The sequence below is a fragment of the Lontra canadensis genome, unplaced genomic scaffold (assembly GCF_010015895.1).
Source record: "Lontra canadensis isolate GAN:19392208 unplaced genomic scaffold, GSC_riverotter_1.0 scaffold59, whole genome shotgun sequence".
NCBI classification, from domain to species: Eukaryota; Metazoa; Chordata; class Mammalia; order Carnivora; family Mustelidae; genus Lontra; species Lontra canadensis.
Genome location: NW_022631053.1, coordinates 4,205,389 through 4,232,453, shown reverse-complemented (window position 1 = coordinate 4,232,453; position 27,065 = coordinate 4,205,389). Strand labels below are relative to the sequence as shown.

At 37.4% G+C, this 27,065-nt stretch overlaps 1 protein-coding gene across 5 annotated transcripts in view; it reads left to right on the top strand.

The window, feature by feature from the left end:
- Positions 1–1,610: 1,610 nt before the first annotated feature.
- Positions 1,611–27,065, top strand: part of LARP4 (La ribonucleoprotein 4) — an 88,104-nt gene continuing 62,649 nt past the window's right edge. The window contains exons 1-3 of one of the 5 annotated variants that reach the window (XM_032876814.1): positions 1,611–1,772; positions 25,683–25,830; positions 26,471–26,623. In XM_032876814.1, coding sequence (XP_032732705.1) covers positions 1,761–1,772; positions 25,683–25,830; positions 26,471–26,623 — 313 coding nt within the window. In that variant the 5' untranslated portion in view covers positions 1,611–1,760. Of the gene's footprint in view, positions 1,773–2,981; positions 3,105–3,185; positions 3,355–25,682; positions 25,831–26,470; positions 26,624–27,065 lie in introns of those variants that run through there. The other 4 variants (XM_032876813.1, XM_032876812.1, XM_032876816.1 and 1 more) reach the window with 4 other exon arrangements.

The following is a 27,065-nucleotide window of genomic DNA, read 5'->3' as shown; positions in this document are numbered from 1 at the left end:
AAAGGAGTAATTAAAAGACAGGGTAGTTTTGTTAGCTGTGTAGCTTTTTTATTTATTAAAAAAATATGAAACAGTACAGAAATAAATATAACAAATAGCCATGTGCCTATCATATAGAATGAACAAATATTAACATTTTGTTGTATTTGCTTCAGAAAATTTTTTTAAGATTTTTTTTTAAATGTATTCATTTGAAAGAGAGAGCATGAGCAGGGGGGAGGGTCAGAGAGAGAGGGAAGTGCTGACTCCCCAGTAAGCAGGGACACCCCCTGTAGGGCTTAATCCCAGGATCCCAGGATCCCAGGATCATGACCCGATCCAAAGGCAGTCATTTAACCGACTGGGCCACCCACGCACCCCTGCTTCAGAAATTTTTAAATAAAGCATTAGAGATAAAGTTGGGAGTCCCTTTTGGTATTCTCCCTAGACTCCTTCCTCCCCCTCTGTCCCTTTACAGAGACATTGACAGTCATGAATTTGATGTACTTATGACTAGTCTCTGCTTATATAGTTTTACTACAGGTGGAAATATTCATAAACTATATATCATTTTATAGATCTTAGACTTTATACAAATTATGGATATATAATTTAATTTCTCTACAAGAACTTTGTATGTTGAATTCTTATTGTAAATTTTGTCCTAGGTTGCGTCCTTGCTATCAACTTGTAAAGTTAAACAATTTACATATTTCAGTCCTTCAGAGAATGGGAGACAGGGAAACATAAAGTAGTTGTCTTTTAAGAAATGAATCAATATAAAGAGAGCAAATATTCCCCCTTCTAATATCCCATTGTCTAAGTTACCCCCTCCTCTGTGTTCCCAAATACTTTGTAAACTTTCTATTATAGTACTTATCTCTTTGGAATGTAACTATTATTTGTCTCTGTCCATTAGTTGGTGAACTTCTCAAAACCAGAGGCTGTGTTTTAGGGATTTTGTTTGTTTGTTTTAAACATTTGACATATTCTTCCTCAGTTCCTCCTCAGAAATTTTCTAAAATTTGGATATTTATTATCATTTCAGACTCAATTCTATGGAAACTTTCTAAGCCCCAGAATACTTTCTTTTATTGTTAGATTGCCTCCCCTAACACCCAGTCACAAAAATTACTCCCTCCTTTCCTTTAAGTCACATTTAAGTCCATTCAAGGAAGTTAAAAATGTTTCTGAAAGGACTGCAAATAAGTATTTTGGTAAATGTTTAAGTTTGACTAAAATATTCATCATTATCCAGCATTTCTTGAACTTATCAATTAATTCGTTAAGTACTTTGTTGATATTAGATTGTGAGATCCTTAAATAACTTTCATTTCTCTTGATTTTTTTTTTACATTGCTTATCCCAGTAGGCATTCATAAAGCAGCCTACATGCTTGTCAACTAAACTAATTTAGCATTATTGTGCTCTCTCCCTCTCTCATATTTTTTATGCAGCATGGACCTCATCAGCAACTGGAAGTGAAGGCTTTTTAAAGCAAAATTTAAAAGCTCCCTCCTTCCCTTTCAATTTGGTAAGCACTTGTTGAGAGATACTACTATGTGGCCACCATTATCCTAGAATGTGAAGAATATACGATACCGGTGAAGAAAGTAAAAAACGAAAAAGAAAAAGAAAATAATTTAAGACAGAATATTCAAGGGATAATAAGGGACATGAAGAAGAAATCTGTGGGGAGCATTGTCTTTGGGAAAACCCTATGGCGAGAGAAGGTTGATTGACAAATGAAGGCATTCCAGATAGTGAAGACACCTTGAGCCATGGCTTTGGAGGTGAGTGTTGAGTTTATCTTTCAGGGGAAAGTTAAGATTGGTTTAATTGAGATGAAATAATGCTTAGTTTACTGTGGATCAGATTTGGGAGAGGATGGAATACAAAAATACGGAATTCGATGGAGAAACTACTTTGGTATTCAAGTGAAAAAGTGAGTAGATTCATTAGAGATAAAGTAAGGGAGATTACATGGGATCGGAATGGTAAGTCTTGAAAACAACAGTTTGGTGAAAATGAAACCTTTAATTTAGAAAGATTTTTTAAATAATAGCATGGGAAAAATCAGTGGAAAAGATCAAGACATAATTATTTCAAAAGATTAAGTGTCGGACCTAAGATACAGAAGTGGGATTGATAGGGAAGAATAAAGCTTACTAGGTATTCCTGAAGATAATAAAGAATTTGGATCATCTAAAAGAAAAGTATAAAGACCATTTAAAAAAAAAATTTTTATTGTACTTCATTTGAAGTGACAGTGACAGAACATCAGTGAAGAGGCTTTCCATACTAAGTATTAAGTAGCATGGATGTGGCTACCTGATCTACCTGATCTACCTGAACATAGAGCAAAGTTCTTTAAAGGCGTTTCTAAGGGAAACCCGCTCTCTGAGAGGGTTCCTTCAACTGTAAAATGGGGATACTATCTATTGTATAAGGTTTTTAAAAGATTAATTCTCATAAAATACTTAGAATAATGCCAGGCACATAGTAAGGCACATACTAAGCATTTCATACACAGCAGCTGCTATTAATATATTTACTATTACTGCTGCTTTTTTCTTTTTTTTCCCCTACTTTTTTTCTTCGAGCCACCTTCTTTTCGGAAGGATTGGGCGTCTGCCAGTACACTCCACACAAGCTCGGCTTTTCATCAGATCTAGATTTTGAACTACGAAAACTGCGTAGTTACAGTAGCGGTATCCCTCCGCTTGACGAGGGATAAAATGCGTCAATAAGATCTGTACACACCCCCGTGGTACAGAATGGTGCTTTCCTCTGATCGCTTCCCTCCCCCCACGACTGACGATAGTACCTCCCATGCTGCCGCTGGAAAAGGTAGCGTGAAAGTTGAGCGCGCCGAGGGGTTTCTCTTCTCCCGGAAGCAATTTTTCTCTGGAACCGGAAGCGGTTGCTCTTTCAAGGGAGGTGGGACTGGGCGGGTCAGGCCGCAGCGGCTGACGGCGGGGGAGGAGCCGGGTCCACTGCCGGGTGGAGGGGCCAGGCGAGTGTCCTTATCCTAGCGTTTGGGGCTCGGGCCTGTAAGCCCGTTGGAGTCGCGGCGGCGAGAACGACTGGGCCGAGCGGAGGAAGACATGTTGCTCTTCGTGGAGGTGAGTGGACTTGGTAATGTCGTCCTGCTGTGAGGAGAGCAGGAGTGCGGAGGCACCGGCCGGTTCCACCGCCATGTGACTTTCCAGGCCGTACACGCCGCGGAACCGGCAGATAGGCTGACACAGCACCTGGGCCGTGCAGGCCTGCGGCTCCACTCTGCGCTCTCGCAACACTTTAGGAAGCTCTGGGTAGTGAGGGCCGTAGTGGGGGAGAATTGAAGGTGGAGAATCCAGGCTTGTCTGGTATGAGGTGAGAATCAGAGGAAGGGGAAAGTGTCCCATATGGACCTCCTAGAGGAGGCAAACAGGCCGGGGTGTGGGGGAGGGCAGCAGGACGGGGGCGGAGTCTACGGAGAAAAGGGTAATCAGGTGGGCGCGTTGGCGGGGGTGGGGGGTGGTGGAGAAGTGAGGTCTCGCGCGGCCCTCTGGGAGGGAAGCAAGCAACATGTGGGGCCGCGGAGGGAGGAAGGTGAAATTGGGTATAAGTATGTTGAAGAGAAAGTTGAAAGCTGCTTTTTAGCAGCCCCCACCAAATTTTGTTTGATCCCCGTCCGTAAGTCTCTGGAACGTTCTGTGGGTGGAAAGCGAATTACTGTGAACGGAGGAGACGCCAGTAGGCTTTGGAAGCCTTGAAAGGCACCGCTTTGACCTTTTGTAAAAGTTACTCTGGCAGTGGCTCCGCGATGAGGGTTTGGCTTTATGGACGCATAAAAGCCCTTATAGGAGGAAAATTCCAAGAATGAGAGAAACCTAGTCCGAGGAAAGCCGGCTTTTTTTTTTTTAATGTTATTTAACAATAGAAATACTTTTATTTTAACTGGGACGCCCGCTGCTGGCCTATTTCAGTTTTAAAGGTAGTGGATACCTGATTTAGAGAAATACGAGGTTTAATTTCTCTTATTTCTCTTGTGTGCAGTGAGCATCAGCTGACTGCCTGGCTAATGCTTTGAGTAGATTCCAGATCATATTGTTCTTGCATTGTGAAAACGTCAAACCAGCAAAGCTGCAACTTCGCAACTTGGCACTTGTTAACTATGCCCATAAAAAGAATCTTTTCAATGAGGGAAGGAATTTACAGGTTGTATAATGGATCGAGAAGCCAGGGCCAGTCTATGGCTGTTTTTTCACTCTCTCGGAGGGGGTGATGGATTTTACTCCGTAATATTCCGACATAAAGTAAATTCATGCTTTTAATTTTTTTTTTAATCTAACCGACTGTGTAGCTGATAAATTTGAGATCTTTAAATTGGGTTTTAAAGAGACGCAGCTACCTTAGAGTATGTCCGGCATTGGTAATAAACATTCACTTGGAACACTCCCAAGTAAATCATGAAGAGATTTGAGATTACTGAGCCCATTCTGTTTACCATTTTTTATCTTCATTGTAGGTTTTTTTCGGCAGGATAAGAAATCAGATACGATTTTAAACAGTGCCAGTTTGTATTAGGAACGTTATGCCATGCAAATGCTTCAGGTTTTAAGTGTGTATGTGTTTTGCTGGGCAAGAGAATGTGAAATTTTATTTATATTAACATGAATTCCAAAATAAACTTTTGAGTTCCCAGTTGATTTCCTTTGGCTTTGTTAAAATGTGAACTTTAATAATCGCTCCATTTATTGAGTGTTTAAGCTAGATCCTCTCTGGTTTGTGAAACAACATTGCAATGTTTTACAGATGAGAAAACTGAGCGGAAGAGGTTAAGGAACTTAGAAGTAAAGTAGTGGAATTGTTAACATTTTCTTTTTTTTTTAATATTTTATTTATTTATCTGACAGAGATCACAAGTAGGCAGAGAGGCAGGCAGAGAGAGAGGAGGAAGCAGGCTCCCTGCTGAGCAGATAGATACTGAGCAGAAAGGCACTAGATATAGGTTATTCTAGTGCCAAATCATGGCTCTTATTAAACTGTTAATATTTCCACTAATCATTTTCTTTGTGAATCAGTATATTTTAACTTTTCTCCTATAATGAGTTACTGAAAATTAACAATCTGACTACGTGTTTGGAGCCAAATATATGGTATTAAAAGCAGTTAAAAAAAAAAAAAAACAACCACACACTGGTCATGTGGCATTTTGTTAACTAATATTTGATCCTTAAAACTATAGGAATAACCTGTAGGATTTAGAAATTACTCTAAATGAGTGAACCACAGCTCAGTTTGATGCCTGAGGTCACTCAGGTGCAAATAATGTGGTGGCTAAAGTCTGAAGTCTTGCGTCTACAACACAGGTCTCTGGCTCCAGAACTTATTTTGTACTTTCCCCTAAGCCAAGGATTCTTAATCTGGGTTTCTGGTTAGAATTGAGGAAGTCTGTGAACTTCATTGAGGGAAAAAAATTTCCCTGTTTATTTTGACTAGCTTCTAATTAAAATCTAGAATTGAAGAGAACTGAAAATTCTTGAAATTGCAATGGATTCAACAAGAGAAATATTTTCACATATTACAGGCTTTTAATAAAAATCTATTTATTTATTTGCTAGAGAGTGCAAATGAGAGCAGAAGCAGAAGGAGCATCAGAGGGAGAGGGAGAAGCAGGCTCTCTGTTGAGCAGGGAGGCCTATCTGGGGCTCAGTCCCAGGACTCTGGGATCTTGACCTGAGCTGAAGGCAGTTGCTTAACCGGCTGAGCCACCTAGACGCCCCCTGTGCATTTTAAAAACATTCTGAGAAGAGATCTGTAGATTACTTGTACTGCTAAAGAAGTCCATGGCACAAGGTTAAGAACCACTTTTCTATAAACCAAGTTGCTTGCGGATCATCTTTGGTTGGGCTTCTCTAATCTGGAATCTGAGCCCTTTGTAGTTGTATTCAAAATCTTTTACTTGTGTGTGTTTTTCTGGTAAGACCCTAGCTTTTCGTTTATAACTGGAATGAATGGGACAGATAATAGTAACGGTAATGGTGCTATAATAATAGTGGTATACCTGTATATTGTACTTACTGTGTGTGAAGCATTTTTGTATAGTAAGTACAAAACACACAGAGTTTTTTCATGTGTTCATATATATACATCTACTCAATCCTATCTGTGAGATAGGTAGAATTATTATCTCCATTTTAGAGATAAACTACAGCATAGAATTTAAGAAACTTCCCCACAGCTAGTGAATATTAAAGTTGGAATTAGAACTCTGCTACCTAGCTATACTGCAATAGGAAGCTACAGGCAGACAGGGAATCCTATTTTAAGTAATAGTGAGATGTAACTTTTTTAACTTAGTCTTGCAGACAAAGGGCTCTATTGATTTAAGTAGTTTATTGGGTTTTTTTTCTCACTGTTTTGAAGGGGACATATACAATATCTGGCTCTCTGTGAAGAGGGAAAAATGTTTGGATAATTCACAAAGTTGTCAGACATGTACCAACATAAATTCCCTTAAAACACATTCTGTAAGTTCAAAACAGCATTGTGCTTTCTACTAACAAATTACTTAAATAACAGCTTACACTTTTTTTTTTAATGATTTTTTGTGATTACTAGCATTTTTGTTTGTTTTTTCAGATCATTTCCCCCCTTTAATATTTTTAGTAGTTATGTCTGCTTTAGTTGTTTGGCCATGTTTTAATTGGGTTTCTGTCTCTAGAGTTTTTCCCTGAAAATGAATAGCTGTAACTACTTATTTAGGTAAAAATGACTTTTATGCACTCTATAATAACTCTTAGATGACTTTTAAACCTTTAATTATTTAAAATACAGATAACATAAAATTTAATGATCTTAACCAATTTTAAGTGTATAGTTCAGGGTTATTAAGTACTTTTACATTGTTTTGCAGTGTCACCACTATTCACATCCAGAACTCTTCATCTTGCAAAACTGAAACTGTATGATATGCATTAAACAGTAACTGCCCATTCCCTTGTTTCCCCAGCTCTTACATAATTTTTGAAGTAATTTATCTGACTTCTAAAGTGTTCTGCTTTTTTAGGTAATAACATTTTAAATTTTAGATGAAGCTTAGAATCTGAAATCATTTATTTTATATTGTAGTAATCATAACATCGTGCCTTTAACTCCAAATACAGTACTGGTTTTTCCCATTAATTTAAATAATTTATTTATAAAAAGTTATTAGATGCCACTGACTATGATTTTTTTTTTAAATGACTTAGAAGAAGAAAGTGCCTAAACAAATTGTGAAATGATTGCCAAGAGAAATTATAAATAAGTGAATAGTGGTTTCTGAGCAATTTGATTTTGGAATATTTATTGGAGGTAGATGCAGAACTTAAAAATGAATAAAAATATTTTCAAGTAGAAATACTTTCAGATACAATGGACTGAGAATGAAGTAGGAATTATCTTTTAAATGTGAAAAGAAGAATAAAATGCTTAGAAATGAACGTAAAGATGTAAAAGTACCTTTTGGTGCTTCAAATTACAGTGAACTGGTTTACAGTTTTCTGAAAAACCAGAAGCTAGGAATATTGATATTCAGTTATTTTGTATCAGTTTGGGTTTGTTGTCAGCCAGCTCCGTATTACTTCCATATTACTTCCCAGCTAATGGAAATGATCCTTGACAGTAGTCATGAACACTTCAAATCTGTAATTTTGGTTTCCTACCTGGAAGCTTAAGAAGAGATTTTTGACCCTGTAGTTGAATTGGGGTCTGAGTCTATATTGCAGAGGAGTGGAAAGTAGAGGAAGTTGAGAAACTATAATCCTGTGAAGTCATTAAAAAATTTTAAACCTCTCTGAAGTCCTTAAGTGAAAATGGAAAATGACTCTTCAGCTCTGATGGTGTTCATAGCATTTTACTTTATTGTTCCTATATTCTATATTTTGCTTAAATTTTGTTTTCTTTAATGTTTAGTTCTTGAGGAAGGTTTCCAGTCTTGATAACATAATAAACTTTTGCATTATGCACTGTAATTTTCTGCAAGGATTTTGGAATCCTGGGTTCAAATGTTAGTTGTATGACTTTAGACAATTGACAGCTTTTTGGAACGTCAAGTTCCTATCTGTAATTTGGCAATAATAATTTCTTTTGACAAAGTTTGTGTTCATGATGTTAATGCTGTTTATGATGTTTATGTATTGAGCATTTTAACATAGTCTAGCGAAGAGCTTAGCTGACAACTATCATTTGATCATCATAGCAACTCTTTTGTGTTGTAAATTCTCCAGTATATAAATAGTAACTTTCCAAAATTATTACTTTATGCCTTATGATTTGTTGAACATTTTTGGAAAAATTATTAAAACTACATCATAATGGCACTGGTAATTGCAAAAACTGCTGTGAGACAGCACTGATTTAAGAGATAAATACCTTTCAAAAAAAGAGAGAAGTATGCCTTTTCGAGTTCTAATCTGAGTCTTGTTACTAATTAACCCTGATTCTGAATAAGCCAAACTGGATAATTACCTTATTTTAAAATTTTTATAGCTGAAGAGTATACTTTTAATTGGGCAAATAAAACTTACAAAACAGGAATGAAGATTGCAGTGTGTTCAAATACAGACATATTTATATACAAGATTTAAAGGAATACAAATGACAAGATGCAAGTAGATGATTTATATTTCCTCTTTTGTGAAGAAAATTTTTTCTAATATGCAAGTATAGGTATATGTAAGAAAAAGAAACTTGAGTATCACGTACTCATGTGTCTTCTCTTGTCTGTTTCTTGTAATAGACCCAAACATTTGAGCCAAACTTTGGTTCAGAAAATATCTCTGTATTTATAAATGACTGACTCTAAACCAAAGACAGAGGAGTTCATTGGATCTTTCATCCTTCCCTCCTTCGCTTCCTTCCTTTCCTTCCTTCTCGCTTCCCTTCGTTCCCTTCCAGAGGAATACTTTAGATGAATATTACTAGGGGTAGAGAATGAACTGTAGACTTAAAGCCAGACTCCAAGGATGAAAAGTTAAGTTTTGTTTAGTTTATATACTATTGAGGGAAGAGAAAAGCTTTTCTGTGTCAAAACAGAAATTCAGGAGTAATCCAGGGTTTGTGTTGTACATAGGTGGCCAGTACTTCATGGCACTAGATACTGCAAACTGCGAAATAGGTTAGTGTGATCATTCCTCCCATTTTGTCCTAGATAGTTACAGTGTACACCTATTTTTTGGAATAGATGTCCCATCCTGTTTCATGTTCAAAAATATCCTGATTTGGGTGCCTGGGTGGCTCAGTGGGTTAAGCCGCTGCCTTCGGCTCGGGTCATGATCTCAGGGTCCTGGGATCGAGTCCCGCATTGGGCTCTCTGCTCATCGGGGAGCCTGCTTCCCTCTCTCTCTCTGCCTGCCTCTCTGTCTGCTTGTGATCTCTGTCTGTCAAATAAGTAAAATCTTTAAAAAAAAATATCCTGATTTGTATGATTATTTTTAATTCTTTAGAAGAGACTGTATGCTTACTGGCAGTACTTTTCCCCATATCACTAACAGTGCACATAAGTTGGTACTAAAATATTTGTTGTTGAATTAGCTATGAGAAATTAAATTTGTAGGATTTACAAAAGTTTGCAGTAAAGCAAGGTAAAAGATATGTGGGATTATTCTAGCCTTTTGAGTTAGGTGAAGGAGAAAAATGGGGGCAGTGATAAGAGTAATAATTATAAGATACATTTATATACAGGGTTGCACAAAAGCGTGGTTAAAAACAAGTACAAGGCTACTGTTCAGGCTCAGCCTCTTTCTATTTGTATGACCTGTAGCAAGTTGTTTCGCCTCTTTCTCAATTTTCTTATGTATAAATTGAGGATAATACTAATAACTTGAGGATAGTATTAATAGGTCACATAAGGTTGTTAAGAAGATTGACAGTTAACGTAAAGTACTTCAAGTAGTATTTGGTGCATAATAAGCACTACACGTGAGCTGCAGCTTTCATATACACTGGGGAAAGATAAGTCTCATCTTAGTTTTCTGGTCATTTTTATTTGAAAATAACTGCTGACTTGACTATACACATTTCTGAAAAGGATTATTTTTGTATTTAATATTGATTGTATTTAATATTTATTTAATGTTGATCATATTTAATATTGGAATTTTAAAAAAAATTTGATTTGTATGGTTAGCTGTTGGTTTTATCAGATGACAGTTTGGAGTAAAATGACTCAGTATGTTGAGGACTATTTAAATTATTTAAATGGTAAATACAAGATCTTGGTCTTAATAAGGGGGTCCATGAATCTCCTATAGAACTTTTTGGGGAGAACTCTGTAGTTCTGATTATATTTTCAGAGTAATCTTTGATGCTGCCCCCCCGCCAAAAAAAAGCTAAGCCACTAGTCTATGGAAGCCTGTTTTGTTTTTGAACAGTTAATAGATGCCATCTGACTGAGGTATAGTGACAATTTGGGGAGATAAGTCTTTCCTTCTGATATCAGAGGATCGGTAGTAATAGCTTTATTGACGAATAAACTTCAGGTTTTCTTACGTAGAGAGTAAGTGAATCCTGATTCTTGACTCCTTGAAGAGATTGGGGGAAATGACCTCGGGGGTCCAATTACCTTGCTACTGAAAAGTGTGAGCCATAGACCAGCAGCAAACTTAGTTACCCAAGGGCTTCTTAGTCTCAGCCCCTGTCCCTGAACTGCTGAATCAGAATCTGCATTTTAGCAAGATCCCTAGATGATTCTTATGCACAGTAAAGCCTGAGAAACACTCATAAAGCATTTGTTCATTCCTTGATTCATTTAACAAATGTTATTTGGTGGCCTCCTGTGTGCCAGTCCCTATTCAAGGTGCTAGGGAGCAGTAAACCATACATAAGGTCATTGCCGTTGTGGAGCTTGCTGACAAAATAACTCAGCTAAAGATAAGTGCTTGTGATAGAGGGTAATTTTATTGCTAAACTGCCATGAATATTATCTTTTTTATTTAATTGAAAATTAACTATGGCCCTAGGATAGAAAACTACTTTGGCCCTGAGATAGAAATCAGTGCAGAGCTGAATTGACTTCTGCTCTGAGGACCCTAGTTATCTGGTGGCATATCCATTTTTTTTCTGGATTATTAGTCACTCTGGACAGAACTGAGCCAGGGACCATTTGGCTTGGTGAGGAGATTTATAGTATTCCTTAAATGGCATATAACTGGTTGTCTTTTATATATTTTTAAAAATAACTAGTTGTCTTAAAACTTTTTTCTAAGGTAACTGTAGTGTAGTGGTTAAGAACCACTGTAAAAATGTATCGGCAGACCGTTCCTTCTGCCTAGATTCAAATCCTGCCTCTGCCTTATTAGTTTTGCAACATTGGGCACATGACCTTGGGGTAAGTAACTTTTTTGGGGGGGCGGGGCTTAAGATTTTAGGTAATCTCTACACCCATCGTGGCTGGAACTCAACAATCCCAAGATCAGCACATGCTCCACCAACCGTGCCAGCCAGGCTCCCCTAAAGTAACATTTTTCTTATCTGCAGAATATGGATGATGGTCGTATTTAACTGAAGTTGTTATGAAGGTGAATTAAGCGTTCCATAAATGTTAGGTGTTATTCTTCTCTGTCAGAATGGTGAAAATTTCCCAGTTTAATTTTCATTTTTGTTGTCCATGAAATACCCGTAAGCATGGTCTAGTAGAACCCTAAAGTTTTTTTTTTTTTTTTAAGATTTTATTTATTTATTTGACAGAGAGAGATCACAAGTAGACAGAGAGGCAGGCAGAGAGAGAGAGAGAAGCAGGCTCCCCGCTGAGCAGAGAGCCCGATGCGGGACTCGATCCCAGGACCCTGAGATCATGACCTGAGCCGAAGGCAGCGGCTTAACCCACTGAGCCACCCAGGCGCCCCAGAACCCTAAAGTTTTATCCTAGATGAAATGACAGGTGTTTGTTTTGTGTCTTTTTTTTTTTTTAATAATAATTACTTGTAATTTGGTGGTTCTCTCAATATTGGAGATGGAAAAATTAAACCTGGATGATTGATTTGCCATGAGGCAAATAACTTTAATCAATCTATACACTTTGTTTTTCAGCATTTGTAGGGTTAAGTGGCTTGGGATGTCTATTTCTGATTGTAAATAGGTAAGTAAAACAAATGGTTGGATATGACTGAAGAGATAGTTTCACCATATTCATGATGACTTTTTCCTGACTCTGTTCTGTTACCTTAAAACTGCTGTCTTTAATGACCGGAGGGTATCGTTTTGCCAAGAATTTGATCTTTCTTTTTTCCTTTCATTTATTCACTCCCCACATAGAAACTGGCATAAAATGGACCAATAATAAAGACTGCTTTTGGCCTATTTGGTGATGACATCTATTGCTTAGATAGAGGTGGTGATTGATCTCTCAGTTTTGTGGACTGACAGTTTGGATATTTTTGTGGTGGTTTTGGCAGAGAGTTTTAGAGTGCACTTGGACAGTTTACATCCTTTAACATGTTTTATGTAACTGTAGCCTTAGGGGCTTACTTCTAGTACTGTGGAAGAGATAAGGATTTTGATGGAATTCATTACTAAATCCTAAACAAATGAATCAAACATGGTAATTGAGAATTTAAATGAGGAAGATAAGCCTTTGTTGTAGTTAAACTGTCTTGTCAGATTCATTAATGTGTCATTTTAAAGACTATTTGTCAAAGAAAAACAACTTTTTTTTTTGGGCGTTTCGGTTTCCAAATTTTCTTTATGTGGAGCAATTCAATATAGGACACTCTTGTATAAAGCTTTTAGGTTAAAGTTCACTGCAGTAGGTCAAAGAGTGAACATTTGAAAAGTAACTCATATCAACATCAGTATTGACAGATTGCTTTCCAAAAGTGTTAGGACAGTTTTTACTGTTGTCCAGTTTACTGCGTCTTTGTCCGCATCCAGCATTCTAATTTGTAAAAGTTTACCATTTGGTTAAAATGATATAATTTATTTTGCATTTCTTCAGTGACTAGTGTGATCGAACATTTCTCTATGTTTATTAACTGAGAATTGACTTTTTGCTTGTTTGTGCTTAAAAGATGGTAGTCTTTTGTGTCACTTGCCTGGAATGATTTTCCCAGTTGATAGGTCTTTTATTTTTATTTATTTCTTTTAAAGATTTTATTTATTTGACAGAGAGAGCGAGATGACACATAGGCATAGAGGCAGGCAGAGAGAGGGGGGAAGCAGGCTCCCCGCCGAGCAGAGAGCCCAATGCGGGGCTCGATCCCAGGACTCTTGAGACCATGACCTGAGCCGAAGGCAGAGGCTTTAACCCACTGAGCCACCCAGGTGCCCCGATAGGTCTTTTAATTTGGATCTTAAATGTTCGTAAATGCAATTGATGTTAATTGTATGAAAATAAAAGTATAAAAATGAAAATAAAGATGCTACTGCTCTGAGATAACCAGTCATAAACTGATTTTTGATAGTCTCTCCAGTCTTTTTTCTGCTTGTGCATTATTTCACAAAATTCATAATTTCTAATAAGGTAGCAACTTGCTTTTTTCCCAGATTTCCATGAATACTTTCAATGCCTTCTACAGTATTTTCCCCCATTTATACAAATTTTATTTTGAAATATTATGGATTCACAAGTTGCCAAAAAAAATATACAGGGTGGTGTCATGTACCTTCTTGCCCAGTTTCCCACAGTAGTAACACCTTGCCATAACTGTAGTATGTTATAAAAGACTAGCAGATTGATGTTGGTACAACCCACAGAACTTACTCAGATTTCACCAGTTTTATATACAGTCTTCTTTTAAGGCTCTGGGATAGTCTTTATATGGCTGGACTATAGTTACTGAAAAATCCTCTGTGGTTGGTGTCTTAGTCCACTTAGGCTACTCAAACAATATCACGGACCAGGTAGCGTATAAACTCAGAAATTTAATTCTGGCAAGTCCAGGATTATGGAGCCAGCAGATTTGGTAGTTGGTAACGGCTTTCTGGTTCATAGTGCCTTTTTGCCAATGTCTTCAATGGTGGAAAGGGCTAGGGACTGGGATCTCTTTTAGAAGAGCACTAACTCATTCATGAGGGCTTCAGTCTTCTGACTTAGCATTTCCGCAAAGCCCCACCTTCCAAATCCATCACATTGGCTTTAGGATTTCAACATTTGAATTTGGGTGGAGGGTGGTACACAAACATTTAGACCATAGCAGTTAGATGTTGCTAATTTTTCACTATTACAAAATCAGTGTGGTGAACATCCTTGTACTTACATAGTTTTGTATATCTCTTTATTTTGAGTAGCTCTCGCAAGTACATTTCTAGATCAAAGAATGTTTATTTTTTTTCCAGTGTTTTTTAATTGAATTATTAACATACAGTGATTTGTTAGTTTCAGATGTATGGTATAATTCAGCAATTCTAACATTACTTCGTGCTCATCACATTAAATGTACTCTTAGTCCCCTTCATTTCACCTGTCCTCCCACCTACCTTCCCTCCGGCAACTACTAGTTTGTTCTCTGTATTTAAGAATTCGTTTCTTGGGACGCCTGGATGGCTCAGTTGGTTAAGCAGCTGCCTTTGGTTCAGGTCATGATCCCAGCGTCCTGGGATCGAGTCCCACATCGGGCCCCTTGCTCGGCAGGGAGCCTGCTTCTCCCTCTGACTCTGCCTGCCTCTCTGTCTGCCTGTGCTCACTCTCTCTCTCTCTCTCTCTCTCTGACAAATTAAAATAAATAAATAAATAAAAATTAAAAAAAAAAAGAATTCGTTTCTTTTGTCTGTTTGTTTTGTTTCTTAAATTTCACATACAAGTGAAATTTTATGGTATTCATCTTTGTTTGCTTGTCTTATTTCACTTAGCATTATATTCCCTAGGTCCATCCATGTTGTCACAGATAGTAAGGTCTTATACTTTTTTATGGCTGAGTAATATTCTATTGTGTATATAGCACATCTTCTTTAAACATTAATTTATGGATGGACACTTGGGTTGCTTGCATATCTTGGCTATTGCAAGTAATGCTGCAATAAACATAAGAGTACATCTTTCAGATTAGTGTTTTCTTTTTCTTTGGGTAGATACCCAGTAGTGGAATTACTGGATCATATGGTAATTCCATTTTTTATTATTTATTTTTTAAAGATTTTATTTATTTATTTGAGAGAGAGTACGCACACATACAAGTTGGGGGAGGGGCAGAAGGAGACTCCCCCCCTGAGCAGGGAGCCCGATGCGGGATAATCCCAGGGATCCCACCCTGAACCAAGGGCAGACACAACTCACTGAGCCACCTAGGCACTCCTGGTTAATTCTGTGTTTAAAAGAATGCATCTTTTTATGGCTATTGATAAACGTTGCTAACTCTTGGAAAAATTATATGAATTACAACAATAAACTGATAGTTTCCTTTTATACTTGTCAAAATGACATTACGTAGTTCAGTAGGTAAAATGATGTTTTGTGGTTAACTATTCCTGCTTGTTCTTTGTACATTTTCCCTCTTTGGTAAGTATCTTAGTAATTTATAGCTCTGTTGTTGATAAGGTTGGTGTTGTAACCTTTCAGACCTTTTCTGTTTTTACATACTTATGTATCTATCTATACAGTGATTTTATGTTTGTTAACATAAATGATGAAACAAAGTGCTTATTTTGCAACTTGATTTTTTTTCCACTGTTAGTATATATAGACCTATCTTTTTTTTCCTTAACTTTTATAGTATTCCTGTTACAAAGTATACTACATTTTATTTAACTGTTTAGATAGAAGTTTATATTTGTTTTTAGCCTTTCACTTATGGAATCATTGCTGCAATATACATCCTTATATATGTGTGTTCTTGTGTACATTAATGGCTTTTAGAGTGTATACCCTTAACTAGTCTTGTGGAAAATATATTCCCAGGAGTCCTGCTTGTCTCTATGCCATAGACTTTACACTTTGATTATTCTTGGTACCTTTAGGAAGGGACACATCAGATTTATGGATAGTATGCTGCTGAAAGGCATCTAATTAATTATCTTGATTTATTATTAGACACCTGATGAAATAATGCATCCCCTTGTCTTAGTCAAAGGGGAACACCCATTAGCAATACTTGGGAGTACTGTGTGCCAGAGTCCTGTATCTTGACTTCAGACAGCACAGGAAGGCATCAAGCTGTCACTAATTTTTTATCTTGTTACTTCAGTGGTAGAGGCAGTGGTGATTTGGGGGCTCTTGTCTGACTTCTGGGTTACCCAACAAGTTGGCAGAAATGGGCTCTGGTCCTTTAGTTACGGAGTTGATTTTTTTTTTTTTTTTCCTCTGTCCTCACATGCTTAGGGTATGGACTTTGCATGGGCAAACCATTGGTGCCTTCTGAGGTGGGAAGCTCAGGCATTCCAGGAGGTGGGTAGAAAGCACATAACAGCCATTGTGCCAACACAGCCCTGCCAGGCACTCAGTTTTCAGTAAAAGAAGGACAAGCTTTCTTTCTTAATATCAAAAATTAATTGTGGTATGGTGGGATAACACTTGAGCTTACCAGGAATTTCTTGGCACTGCCTGAGCAACAGTCCCATCACTCCTGACTCTGGCCCATGATCGCAGTCTCTTTTTGCCCCTGAAGTGAGGTGGGCTCTTTCCGTCACCATCTATACTGAAATGCATTTGGTTTTTATATTCTCTACTCTGTTTGAAATCTAACCTGATTGCTTTGGAGCAAATTTCTTTGAATTGTATTAAACACATAGGGACATCACTCTTTATATCTTTAGCTAGATGGAGATTATAATAATTTGACTAAATTGGGAAGCTTAATAGAGGTTGAGCTTTGACTAATTATGTGTGATCTCCAAAGGAGTAACTGATTTCTGACAGAAAATATAGTAACACCTAAAATCACTTGTAAGACAGTCTATCATTTTTGTTTCCTTTGATTTTTGTCAATTTCTGCTCTCAACCTAGGAATGATGAGTTTGAATATTTTTAAACACTTCTGATTATAAAGATGTCATAATGAAACATTGAAAGTTCATGGTCACAAATTCTGTTCTCATTATTTAATCTAAATATAGAGAACAAACTGGTAATTTACCAAAGGTAGAGGTTGGGGAGCTTGGGTGAAATAGGTAGGTGATGGGGATACTTAGCATGATGAGCAATGAGAATATATAGAATTATTGAATCACTGTGTTGTATACCTGAATCTAATACAACATTGTATGTATGAATATAATACAACATTGGAATGAAAATAATAAACTCAGGGTCCTGGGTGGCTCAGTTGATTAAGCATCTGGCTCTTGGTTTTAGCTCAGGTCATGATCTCAGGGTCATGAGTTTGAGCCCTGTGTTGGGCTTGCACTCAGCATGGATTGTTCTCAAGATTCTCCACCTGCCCCCACTCATGCGTACTTCACTTGCACATGAGTTCTCTCTCTCTCTCTCTCAAATAAATAAAATCTTTAAAAAATAATAAAATTAAAAACTAAAAAAATTTAAAAAGTAGTGGACATCAGTAAAAGCAAATTTTCATCGTAATCCCACAATATTTGGGTATTTATAAATTAAGTATATATGGCACAATTGTTTATCTTCAATATTAATCTTAATCTCTTATAGTGAATATTTGTCATATTTGGAGCCCCCAGTTTTTGAGTAGCTTTCTATATTTGCAGAAATACCCATATTGTGAGTCAGGCCTCTCCTGTATATGTACTAGCCAATGCTCTTGTTTCTAGATGGATGCATCTTAAATAATATTAAGAGCCACTAGTCAGGGGTGCCTGGGTGGCTCAGTGGGTTAAAGCCTCTGCCTTCAGCTCAGGTCATGATCCCAGGGTCCTGGGGTCAAGTCCCGCATCAGGCTCTCTGTTCAGCAGGGAGCCCGCTTCCTCCTCTTCTCTGCCTGCCTCTCTGCCTACTTGTGATCTCTGTCTGTCAAATAAATAAAATCTTAAAAAAAAAAAAAAATGAGTCACTAGTCAGACACACCCGCAGATCACTTTTGCTTGAAATTATACAGTGTAAGGAAATGAGGGTTGTATTCTTTTTAAGATTTTATTTATTTATTTATTTGTCAGAGAGAGAGAGAGAAGAGAGAGCGCGTGCGCATGCTTGCGAGTGCACAAGCAGGCAGAGCGGTGGGCAGAGGCAGAGAGAGAAGCAGGCTCCCCGCCGAGCAAGGAGCCCAATGCAGGACTCGATCCCCCGGACGCTGGGATCATGACTCGAGCCAAAGGCGGCAGCTTGACCAACTGAGCCACCCAGGCGTCTCTGAGGGTTGTATTCTTAACTTTCAATTTTGTAGGAGGGAGTGACAGAGGTGGTCAGCTTTAAGTGGAGGTTTCAAGGTTAAGTTCATAATGAGGAAGTGATTTTGGTCCTGGCAGTGGTAATGGATTTGAATTTTGCTATATAGCTCTTGATGGTGGCAGGGATAATGATTTGCTCGTAAACCACTTCAGCATTATTCTTTGTACCCATTTTCAGCCCTTTCATTGACATAGTGACATAGCAGTGACACTATCCTTTAATAAATTACTTTTCTGTTAATTTACCTTGAGTGGATTCTAAATACTGACTGATAAAAATCCTTGGTAAGATATTTTTTATACAGCAGGCATTGTTCACATGGTCTGTAGAGTGGCAGATATAAAGATGAGTTGCTTTCTAAAATTGCAACTTCACAAATTTTTTAAATAATGCCTCAGTGCCTGGGATGGGAGGGTGGCTGCTTGGTGCTATAAGAAAACTAGTTGGTTTCCTCCCTGAGCTAATTAATTATGTTATGATGTGGTATTGTGAACTTATATCTCTAAACTAAGATGTTGCTGTGATTATTCAGATGGCAATACTTTCCGAGATGCTTTTGCTCCCCTGCATGATTTGACATTTTGTTATTGGTTTTGATATTATTATAAAAGCCTTTAGCAGCTCTGAAACCAAAAACCAAGAAGCACTTCAACATTAGACTTCCATTTTAAACTCAGTCCACATTAAAAAAAAAAAGAGATTGTCAGCTTTCATCTTGTAGCACCTCTGAAGAGTAAGTAAAGTGCTAAATATTCTTTCTTTTTTTTTTTTTTGGCACACATGCCTCTGCTCTTTCATTCAAGTAGACAATTGAAGATCTGCTCTCTGACTGGTTTGTGTTAATAGCTGAAATAGACTAGGAAGACCTAGTTTCTGCCTTCCTTGAGCCCATTGCCCAGCTTTAGAACACATATTTAGATAAACTGTTACAGTATTTAATAAAATAGAGGTATGTACAAATAATAAGAAAGAGAGTGGAAGTAATGACCAAAATAAATAAAGTTAGGTGCCCAACGTGCATAAAAACTGTAAGGAATTTTGGTAGACTAGGCATTATGTCTTTAAAAATGAAGAAACTGGGGCCAGTAATTGCATAATTACTGGGTGGCAGAATAAAGTTAGTTTTTGTTGCTGTTTGTTGTTATACTTGTCCTTCAGTTGTTGGAATTACTCTAAATTTAGCTTCACTGAGACTATATCGATACTTCTTTTTTTTTTTTAAGGTTTATTTATTTATTTATTTGACAGAGGGAGATCACAAGTAGACAGAGAGGCAAGCAGAGAGAGAGAGAGGGAAGCAGGCTCCTTGCTAAGCAGAGAGTCTGATGTGGGACTCGATCCCAGGACCCTGAGATCATGACCGGAGCCGAAGGCAGTGGTTTAACCCACTGAGCCACCCAGGTGCCCCTCGATACTTCTTTTTTTAAGAAGTACTATGAATTAGATGTTAATGGAAAACAATTGAAAATGTTGGTTAAGGGACGCCTGGGTGGCTCAGTTGGTTAAGCAGCTGCCTTTGGCTCAGGTCATGATCCCAGGGTCCTGGGATCGAGTCCCACATCGGGCTCCTTGCTCGGCGGGGAGCCTGCTTCTCCCTCTGCCTCTGCCTGCCATTCTGTCTGCCTGTGCTCGGCTCTCTCTCTCTCTCTCTCTGACAAATAAATAAATAAAATCTTTAAAAAATAAAAAAAAAATGTTGGTTAAAATATTTTTTTTAAAAGTTTTTTTTTTTTTAAGCAGAGCTTTAAGCTGTCAAGAAAGCAAATGAAATCTTCAGACCAAAGTTAAAAAAAAAAATACTCACCCAAGAGATAAACAGATCATAAATGCAGAGACTAAATGCATTTTTTGGTTCTTATTAAAACCAGAGCTTTGGTTTTAATTGGCAGTGCTTAGAGAGAGACATAAGGTAAACTAGGGGCAAAACAAACTTTCCCAGAGAAAAGGGAATTTGTTAGTTTTAGCTTTGAGTCTGTATTGGTGAGGCAGCGGTCTTTCCTAACAATTCTAACCACAGATTCTCCTTTTGCCAAAGTAGAGTGAAAATTCACAATATCTGTTGTCACCAAAATAACCATGTCGAAAATTAAAGGAATACTAGATTGGTAGTTTTAGTATGCAGTCATCTAGCAGAAGGAAAACAAATCCTCCAAATATCTCCATATCTCCAGAGCATATTTTAAACGTAGTCTTCAGAATTCCCACAAAGTTCCAAGGAAATGGGCTTACAATATAAAATCAGAAAGCAGTAAGTCATCATCAGCATGGTTTAGCAGAAACAACAGATCACAAAAGCAAACCCTCAAACATAACAGATACTGCAATTATCCAATATAGACTATAAAATTAGAATATTTAATATGCTTAGGGGTACTTGGGTGGCTCAGTTAAGTGTCTGCCTTCAGCTCAGGCTTTCTAGCAACCTTACTCTCTCCCTCTGCTGGCCATTCTGCCTACTTGTGCTCTCACTTTGTCTCTCTCTCAAATAAATAAAATCTCTAAAAAAAAAAATGCTTAAAGGAAAGAAGATACTGAAAAGATGATCAAGAAACAAAACGGGGGGCACCGGGGTGGCTCAGTGGGTTAAGCCTCTGCCTTCGGCTCAGGTCGTGGTCCCAGGGTCCTGGGATCCAGCTCCGCATCGGGCTCTCTGCTCAGCAGGGAGCCTGCTTCCCCCCCCTTTCTCTCTGCTTGCCTCTCGGCCTACTTGTGATCTCTTTCTCTGTCAAATAAATAAATAAAATCTTAAAAAAAAAAAACAAAAAATGGGTTGCCTGGGTGGCTCAGTAGGTTAAGTATCTGACTCTTGATTTCAGCTCAGGTCATGATCTCAGGGTGTGAGATCCAGCCCCACAATCAGACCCTTTGCTGGGCGTGGAGCCTGCTTAAGATTGTCTCTCTCCATCTCAAAAAAAAAAAAAAAAGAAGAAGAAAAAGAAAGGGTGGTGCCTGGGTGGCTCAGTGGGTTAAGCCTCTGCCTTTGGCTCAGGTCATGGTCTCAGGGTCCTGGGATTGAGCCCCGCATGGGGCTCTCTGCTCAGCAGGGAGCCTGCTTCCCCGCTCTCTCTCTGCCTCTCTGCCTACTTGTGATCTCTCTCTGTCAAACAAATAAATAAAAAAAAAAAAAGGAAAGGAAAGGAAAGCATTGGTTAGATAGATTTGATAAAAGAACCAAACAGAATTTTAAGAAATGAAAATTATTTTAAAAGAACTTAGAAATTTAGTGGACAAGTTAAATTCATCTTAGAAACAGATGAAGAGAGAATTGATGAACTGGAAGAAAGATCTTAAGAAATCACTCAGGGTGTAATTTCTTAGACAAAGAAATAGAAAATGGGAGATTGATACAAAGAGAGGTGGAACATAGTATGAGAAGGTGTGCATATTTTATTGGCATTCCAGAAGGAAACAATAGAGCAGTTAGTTGATGGAGAGGCAGAGTTTGAAGAGCTAACGGCTAAGAATTTTACAGAATTGATGCATTGGATTTCAGAGCTCAGTGAATCCCAAAGAGATTAAATAAAGAAGAATTTCACACTTAAACTGATGATTGTGAAACTGTAAATCACCATTGACAAAATTTAAGGAAAAAGATTAAGAGTGACAACTAGAATGATGGCAAATTTCTGGTCACCAACTTTTGTACAAAACAAGGCAGTGGGAATATCTTTTTTTTTTTAATATTTTTTTTTCTTTTTTAAGATTTTATTTGAGAAGAGAGAAAGCATGAGAGGGGGAAGGTCAGAGGGAGAAGCAGACTCCCTTCTGAGCAGGGACCCTGATAAGGGACTCGTCCCAACACTGGATCACAACCTGAGGTGAAGGCAGTCTCTCAACCAACAGAGCCACCCAGGCACCCACTGGGGATATCTCTAATATGCTGAAAGGGAATGTGTACCTTGTAAGAATTCTTTATACCAAGAGAAAAAAAGAGAATCTGAATTCTTTACACAGCAGAGATAGAAGGTAAAAATAAAGGCATTTTCAGAGAAGGCACAACTTAAAAGAGTTGACTAAAAAAGTAATGAATAATGTCCTTGCAGAAGAAGGAATGTGATTCCAGAAGAAAGTTGTGAAATGTGAGAATGAATTATGTTCAAAGGAAATCGACAACGGCACCTGGGTGGCTCAGTGGGTTAAGTCTCTGCCTTTGGCTCAGGTCATGATCCCAGGGTTTTGGGATCGAGCCCCGCATCAGGCTCTCTGCTCAGCAGGGAGCCTGCTTCCCCCTCTCTCTATGCCGGCTTCTCTGCCTACTTGTGATCTCTCTCTCTCTGTCAAATAAATAAAATCTTAAGAAAAAATACATTTATTTAAATTTAATAAATATTGACTGGTATAAAACTAAAATAGTATAAAATAGTATATGTTAATATATACAGGCACAAAATACATGAAATAATCTTTGATGTTAATGTACTACACAGTGTAACATTCATGCTCTAATTTGAAAAAAGTTTTTTAAAATTTTATATTTTTTATGACTCAGGATTTAAGGTAATACTTCAATGGAATGCTTTATTAGAGAAAAATATCCCTGATCTGAGTATTGTAGCAGATCATGTTCCCCTATAGCCCATATCCATGCTTACATACTTTTTTGCAATTATAATAATCTGTGAGCTGTAATCATTTGTGATTAATACTAACTTCACACTTGGGGTGCCTGGGTGGCTCAGTGGGTTAAAGCCTCTGCCTTTGCCTCAGGTCATGATCCCAGGGTCCTGGGATTGAGCCCCCATCGGGCTCTCTGCTCAGCGGGGAGCCTGCTTCCCCCCTCTCTCTCTGCCTGCCTCTCTGCCTACTTGTGATCTCTGTCTGTCAAATAAATAAATAAATAAATAATCTTTTGAAAAGATACTAACTTCATACTTAATCTGTTTGTCTTTAGTTGGATATATTATTTCTCACATAGGATAATCTGGAAAAGGGAGATAGTAATATAAGTACTAATTCCTAGCCCATAGAATTGCTTAACATTCTTGCTTTTGTTGTGGTGATGCGGTTATTTTTTTTTTTTTCACTTCATTTTGTGAAAGCATTTTCCATTTTTATGTTTTCATATTTCAGCAACCATACCAATGCACATTGTTGCACATTGTAATTTCTCTGGAAACTGGGATACATCTTAACAATATTTGATGTCATAGGTTAATTAACAGCAATTTTTCTTTGATATAGTAGTACCCCTTTAGATTTTATGAACTATGGTAATGTATCTTTTTATCATTTTGAATAGCCGTGTAATACTTAGTGTATTACTGTGTAATACACTCAGTATAATACTGAGTGTGTCATTGTTTCCTTTATTTCTTGTCTGTTTGACTGGGTTATTTCCATTTTTGGCTCTTATAAATCGAATATGTGAGAATATGAGGTGTACCATCTTATACAGTCTCTGTTAAAGAATGAGTGTGCTGGCCGCCTGAGTGGTTCAGGTCATGATCCTGGGGTCCTGGGATTGAGCCCTGCATTGGATTCCTTCTGCTTCTCCCTCTTCCTCTGCTCTTCCCTCTGCTTGTGCTCTCTTGCTCTCTCTGTCAAATAAATAAATAAAATATTTTTTTAAAAATGAAACACTAATGTCAGAGCTGGGTTTTTTTTGTTGTTGTTGTTTTAAGATTTTATTTATTTGACAGAGAGATCACAAGTAGGCAGAGAGGCAGGCAGAGAGAGAGAGGGAAGCAGGCTCCCCACTAAGCAGAAGCCCGATGCGGGGCTCGATCCCAGGACCCTGAGATCATGACCTGAGCCAAAGGCAGAGGCTTTAACCCTCTTAGCCACCCAGGCGCCCCCAGAGCTGGGTTTTTAATTCAGGTATGATTCTAGATTACAGGGGAATTTCATGGGACATAATTAATTGCAGAAGTACAGTCAGGCCTCCCAGAAGCTGTCTTCTTAACTAAACTCTGTCTGGGAGCTCTGCAGTTCTGCCTACCCAGAGGCCTGCTTTGATTGCCATGTTTAGTGTTGGTAATACTATAAAGGCTTTTTTTTTTTTTAAATCACCCCATGAGCCAGAGCCAGTGGTAAGAACTCCCTCTAGGTAGACAAAATTTCTGACAAACTTAAATGATAAATTCACTTACTTTTCATGAAAGCTGAATTCCCAGTATCTGCAGGTCATAAACTTGAATAATTGATTCTTTGCCCTTTGAATTTACCTTCTGGTGCCTGTCATCCAGGGGAGAGGCCTAAGGCTGAGAAGATTGTTAAAAGTGATTTTCTGAACAGGGTGTAAGCTTTCTGAAAGGTCATTAATGCACTTGAGAAGGATCGAGTCCTTTTGTTTGGTTGAATGAGGTAAAAGAAGTAAATTTAAATGATGTATGTAGAAGATTACTTTAAATGTCAGTTATTTTGTGAACATTAAGAATATACACTTTCAGGACAAATGGAAAAAAACAATCTAATAAAAGGCAGATTGCTGTTTTGGGTTTTTTTTTTGTTTTTGTTTTTAAGATTTTATTTTTAAGGGGCGCCTGGGTGGCTCAGTGGGTTAAGCCTCTGCCTTCGGCTCAGGTCATGATTCCAGGGTCCTGGGATCAAGCCCTGCATCAGGCTCTCTGTTCAGCAGGGCAGCTGCTTCCTCCTCTCTGCCTGTTTCTCTGCCTACTTGTGATCTCTGTCAAATAAATAAATAAAATCTTAAAAAAAAAAAAAAGATTTTATTTTTAAGTAATCTATACACCCACCATGAGGCTCGAACTCATGACTCCAAGATCAGGAGTTGCGTGCTCTATCTACCAGCTGAGTCTGTCAGATGCACCAGATTGCTGTTTTTGATTTGGGAAAAATTTCCAGTGATAGAATCATTCAGACTCAAAGATCTCTGTCACAGGATAAATGGCAATCAAAATTACATTCTCTGGAAAATCATTCTAGATAACTCAGTTTGCTATAAATACACACAAAAAAATAATGCCAAAGATCACTGAATAGTTTGAATACATTTTATGACATTTGCAAGTATATTGGGGTAAAGCAGCATTTCTATGTTGATTGTTTATAGATATATGTTTTTTATTGTATAGGTAGCTAAATTTTATACATGAACATTTCAAGTCCATCTCCTTAAAAAAATTTATTTTCAGGGTGCCTGGGTGGCTCTCCCTTTGGCTCAGGTCATGATCCCAGGGTCCTGGGATCAAGCAAGCCCCACGTCGGGCTCCCTGCTCAGTGGGAAGCCTACTTCTTCCTCTCCCTCTGTTTGTGTTCCCTCTCGCTGTCTCTCTTAAAAAAAAAAAAAAAAAACAACACCTTAAAAAAAATGATTTATTTTCAACATGAGCCCAAAACTTTGCAATTTTATTTAATATTTGTTATTAAATTACTTAATAATATTGGGGTTTCTTCACGTTCAAGTAAAATCAAAGTCTGTTATCTAAATTTGTAATTTTAATGCATTTACTTTTAAAGTTTACAAATAGATCATTTGATTATTTAGCAGGTAACATCTAAAGGAACTGGTTTAAATCCTAATGCCAAAGTATGGCAAGAAATTCCTCCTGGAAATAGTGATGCCACTCAAGTAACTCATGGAACTGAAAGCTCTTGGCATGAAACAGCAGCCACATCAGGGTCTCATCCTGAGGGTATGTCCTAAATGTTTCATCAGTACAAATCATGTTTTGGTTAAATAATGACCAAATCGGTTTATAGAACTTGGGGGTATATCTTTTGATTATTTGATTAAATATATTTATAAATGTTTAACATGTAGTTTGTACACAGTTTTTACTTTTAGTATGAATGAATTGTCACTATTTCACATAGTAGCTTTATCTTTGGGTCTAGCATTTAACTCACTTATGATATGGTAGTTATAAATTAGTTTTGATATATTATCATTGGCAATGCTGTTTACTCACTGTTTGACTTTGGGTAAATGACCTAACATCTCTGTGCTTGTTTCTTTCATCTGTAAAACATTAATAATAATTACTTTTGGCATAGGATTTTCTTGAGAATCAAGTGAATTAAGTACATGAAGCTGCACATAGATAGTACATAGATAGTGCTATATGAGTTTAAACTGTTGATAATCATTTTAGTTTGTCCATAATGGTAATCTTAATCTTCCTCAGGAAGAGAACTCTTACTACAGCCATGTGGACATTATCTCAACTGGGAGAAGTCCTTAAAATCTTACTATAGAAGACTTAGTGCCCAGAGTTCCTAAAGATAGGATTTAAAGAATTCCTATTTACTTTCAGTATATTTTCTTTAATACAGGTAATACAGAGCTTTCAGATGATATGTGTAAGGAATATGAAGTAATGTATTCATCTTGTGAAACCACCAGAAATACAATAAGCATTGAAGAATCAACTGATGGAATGATTTTAGGGCCAGAAGATCTGAGTTATCAAATATATGACATTTCTGGTAAACTTTATGCTTTTATTGGTAAAACGAGCATACAGTACACTAGTGTTTTTCCCTTTACATTCTATCATTGTTCTAATAAAACTTTGGCATTGATCGATCCGTTTTCTTATTTGAAAAGAACTTTATGTTAATGAAATGCTTTGTTATTTTTATAAATACTGTTTTCAGATGACAAACATGAAACGTGATTTTAAAAGAATGTTTAAAGGTCCTATTAAAAGTATGAAATTAAAGATAAAAGGAAAAAATAGTCAATATAGTTAAAAGGGAACTAAATTATGATTTTTCAGAGAGCCCAAGTTTCTTAGTCTGTTAGTTGGGATCAGTGCAAATTCTGTCAATTTCCCATTACTTTTCTTCGTGTGGAGTGCATTTACAAATGTGAAGCTGCAGGGATTAATTTTAAGAAAATGGCTGTATTATGTATGTATTAAATGGT